The sequence below is a fragment of the Microtus ochrogaster genome, chromosome 24, assembly GCF_000317375.1.
Source record: "Microtus ochrogaster isolate Prairie Vole_2 chromosome 24, MicOch1.0, whole genome shotgun sequence".
Taxonomy (NCBI): domain Eukaryota; kingdom Metazoa; phylum Chordata; class Mammalia; order Rodentia; family Cricetidae; genus Microtus; species Microtus ochrogaster.
In genome coordinates, this window is record NC_022024.1 from 11,483,365 (window position 1) to 11,487,574 (window position 4,210).

Genomic DNA, 4,210 nt, shown 5'->3' on the forward strand with positions numbered 1-4,210 from the left:
TGATAATCTTGTCTCCTGAGAGAGCCACAGGCAGTTTGAATAATCTCCAGATTTATCTTCTGTTCTGACTGCTGTGTAATGTTTATGACCTAATAATTAAATCCTTCTCATCTTCAAATTGAGTATAAAAAGTTTGCTTTAAAATGATATTATATAATTGTCAGAAAGGAGATCAAAATACTGTTGAGAATTATGTGTTGAAATAGCCTTCAGTTTGCTGCTTGGTAGTAACTGAGTTGGAATCAGGAAGCTGTGTTAGAAATATATGTCAGATTTTGATTTGAAAATAAATGAAAAGATCCATTTCTTTTCAAAACATTAGTTTCTGGATTTAGTCTGACTCTGTGCTTCTGTGTGTTTCTCCCAGGGCTAGTGGTTGGATTTATCTTAACCATTGCGAATTTCAGCTTCTTCACGTCTTTGCTGATGTTTTTCCTGTCATCTTCAAAGCTCACTAAGTGGAAAGGAGAAGTGAAGAAGCGTCTAGATTCGGAATATAAGGAAGGTAAGACTACTGCCTCTGACATCACTGAAAACTGAGCGGCTGCTTCCCCCTAACCCCTTTGACCAGAACGTGTAGGCTCTGAGGACAGATGAGTTTTGTCTGAGGATTGCTTCTGTATCCTAAGTCCATTCATTATTTCTTTTGCCACAGTAACAAGTAACTGCAGAATTTTAATGCGAGTCTGCCGTTATTTATTCTGGGTTTATTAATAACAGTATAGAATTTAGACAAAGACACCCTTGCCACCTTTGTTTTTTTTTAATGCTACTATACTTTTTTACTTTTCTGAAACTCTAAAATATATGTTCCTATAACTGAATGTTTTTTCCTATTTGCTTTTTTTTTTTTTTAATCTGTCTCCAGGAGGCCAAAGGAATTGGATTCAGGTATTCTGTAATGGAGCCGTGCCCACGGAGCTGGCCCTGCTATACATGATAGAAAATGGCCCTGGGGAAATACCCATAGATTTTGCCAAGCAGCCCACTGCTTCCTGGATGTGTTTGTCTCTCCTGGCTGCACTGGCCTGCTCCGCTGGAGACACCTGGGCTTCTGAGGTTGGCCCCGTTCTGAGCAAAAGCTCGCCTCGACTGATCACAACCTGGGAAAAAGTTCCAGTTGGTGAGTGTGTGTGTGTGTGTGTGTGTCTGTCTGTCTGTCTGTCTGTCTGTCTATGTGTGGCTGTGGTAGCCTGCTGGCCTGTATACATATTTGGGAGCCAAAGGCCGGGCTTGGGTGTAATTCTTAGGAAGCTATCCACTCTGTTTTTGAGACAGTGTCTCTTGTTGGCCTCGTCCTCTCCAAGTAGGCTGTGCTGGCTGGACAGCAAACCAAAGGGACACAGCTGCCTCACAGGTGCTGGGTTACAAGCACATGTTATCACACCCATCTTTTTACTGGGGTTCTGGGAATTGAACCCAGGTCACCACCTTCCTGACAGGGCCATCTCCCCAGACCGGACTGGTGAGTCTTTTTTTTTTTTTGGGTTTTTTGAGACAGGGTTTGTCTGTGGTTTTGGAGCCTGTCCTGGAACTAGCTCTTGTAGACCAAGCTGGTCTCGAACTCACCGGACTGGTGAGTCTTGATTTGAGTTTGCTTAATACAAGGGAAGAGCAAAACCTCTTGAGTTAATGTTTTCCTTAAGAGCCTTTTAAAATTTATATTTGGTCTTCTTAATTGTAAGGTTGCTCTAGGCTATTAAATTGGTGATAATATCTGTGGGAAATGTCAATGAGACTTAGATACATAATAAAGGAACATAAGAGATTGACCCACACAGCAATGGAAAAGAAAAGGAAGACAATAAAATATTGATGATCAGTTATATATACATACATATATATGTATGTATATATGTTGTTTTGAGACAGCGTTTCTTTGTGTAGCCCTGGCTGTCCTGGAACTCACTCTGTAGACCAGGCTGGTCTCGAACCACAGAGATCCACCTGTCTCTGCCTCCCAAGTGCTGGGATTAAAGGCGTGTGCCACCATGCCTGGTGAGTAAATGTATGTGGAGAGGAGGCTGTTAGTAGGTTATTTGCAAATAGAATTATCTTCTTATTTTATTCCTGCGATACTAGGGATGAAAATTTTGTATACGTTAGTGTTCCAGTTTCCCTTCCCGTCGCAATGATAAAATACTGAGACAAAAGAAACCTAAGAGACAAGGGTTGGTACAGCCCATCAATACCGGGAAGCCAGGGGGTGACGTCACAGCCACAGCCCAGCACTGAGAACCATATTCTAATGCATGTCTTTGGTATTCAGATGGCTTTTTCTTCTCTTGTACAATCCAGGATCCCTATCCAGGAATAATTCCGGTCTTCCTACTTCAATTACTGTAACAGATAATTCCAACAGGCATGCCCACAGGCCAGCCTGATCTAGACAGTCCTTTCTTGAGGACTTCCCAGGCGATTCTAAACTCAGTTGACACTGACAACCGGTTTCCACGTTCACCAAGTGCTTCACCACTGAGCTAGCTCCCCAGCCTAGAGGACTCTAACAAGTACAGCATGGGTTCCCTGTGTCTAACCTGGTAAAACAGTTGATTTCCCAGAAGTCAGGGATAGAATGGTGGTTGCCAGAGGCTAGAGAAAGGAGAAAGAGATGAGGACAGGTCGACGGGACACACACACACACACACACACACACTCTGTGGACAAGAGCAAGATTCTGGTGTTGTGGTCTAGAGTAAGTGACTAGAGACTGCTTAGATAGCTCATCCTTTTTAGAAGCAGAAAATGGGATTTTTAATGTTTTCACCATAAAGAATGACAAGTATTTGAGGAGATAGCTGTGGGTCCCATGATCTAAATATTAAACGCTGTATTATGTATTCAAATAGCAGTGTCTCGTAAGTGTGTGTAACTTTCACATATCAGGTTTTTGATTTTTGTTTCTAGGGGGCGGAGGTGGGTTCTGGGGATCGAACCTGGGATCTCATGCCCGATAGACAAGCACTGTATCTCCAGTTTCTATGTATTAGTTTTGTTGTATTAAGAGAGAGAGTGCACTTTTCTTTAAGTTCATTAGGCGTGTACCAGTGTGGGGGTTTTGTTTTGCTTCGCTTTCCTTGGCGTCCCTCATTTGCTGATGACTAACCAGATGGGTTGGTGTGTTTCTCAGGAACCAACGGAGGAGTCACAGTGGTGGGACTCGCCTTCAGTCTCCTCGGTGGGACCTTTGTGGGCCTGGCGTACTTCCTCACGCAGTTGGTGTTTGTCAGTGATCTAGACATCTCCGCTCCCCAGTGGCCCATTATTGTATTCGGAGCGCTGGCTGGGTTACTAGGATCAGTTGTGGACTCGTACTTAGGGGCAACAATGCAGTTTTCTGGTAAGACAGCACCCTATTGGAAGTTTCGTTTTGTTTTAAGAAATAGGAAAGAAATATGAAATAGGAAAGAAATATGAAAAACTTTAACACTTGGGGAAAAAAATGTATCAATGAAACCAATGCAAAGGCTAGAAGTGACAGGGAAAATCTCTATAATTTTGGTTTTCTTAGTCTTTTGTGTTAAACTGGTTCAGAGGAATTTCTAAATTCCATAGAATTTCTGGAACAGTGATGACAGTGTAGGAAACAGGCTTTGATTCTGAGCTCTCACCTAAGTCCCAGGAACACAGGACACTAGGGTCAGATCATTTTAATGTACCTCCTCCCATTGATTTTTGCCAAGTGCAGTTAATGATGATACTGGTTTGACTACATGAGCGGCCTGCTTTCCCGTGGTGATTAGCCCCACCATGACTTTCTGTCCCTACCCTTGGATTTTTCTGTCTTGATTGATTCATATTGCTCGGGCTGGCCTTGAACTCAAGCTTTCTTCCTACCCCAGCCTTCCTAATGGCGGGGACTTCCCTCAGCAGTCACCATTAAGTGTTTCTTCATGTTTTGTGTGAACTGGGAAATTGGCTCAGCAGTTAAGAACACTGTTCCATCATCAGGACCAAAGTCCAGATCGCAGCATCCACATCCAGCTCTGGATAGCTCTAACTCCAGCTCCAAGGGCCCTGACTTCCTCTTGTGGCCTCTGTGTGCACCCACACATGTGCTTATACAGACAGACTGACCCATGCACAAACACACATGTGCTTATACAGACAGACTGACCCATGCACAAACACACATGTGCTTATGCAGACAGACTGACCCATGCACAAACACACATGTGCTTAGACAGACAGACTGACCCATGCACAAACA

The 4,210-nt window shown here is 43.4% G+C and overlaps 1 protein-coding gene across 5 annotated transcripts in view; it reads left to right on the top strand.

The window, feature by feature from the left end:
- The window catches only part of Tmem19 (transmembrane protein 19), a 60,055-nt gene that overhangs the window by 37,539 nt on the left and 18,306 nt on the right, over positions 1-4,210 (top strand). For all 5 annotated transcript variants that reach the window (XM_026784517.1, XM_026784515.1, XM_026784514.1 and 2 more), the window contains exons 4-6: positions 368-505; positions 869-1,123; positions 3,131-3,340. In XM_026784517.1, the coding sequence (XP_026640318.1) occupies positions 368-505; positions 869-1,123; positions 3,131-3,340 (603 nt within the window). The remainder of the gene's footprint in view (positions 1-367; positions 506-868; positions 1,124-3,130; positions 3,341-4,210) is intronic.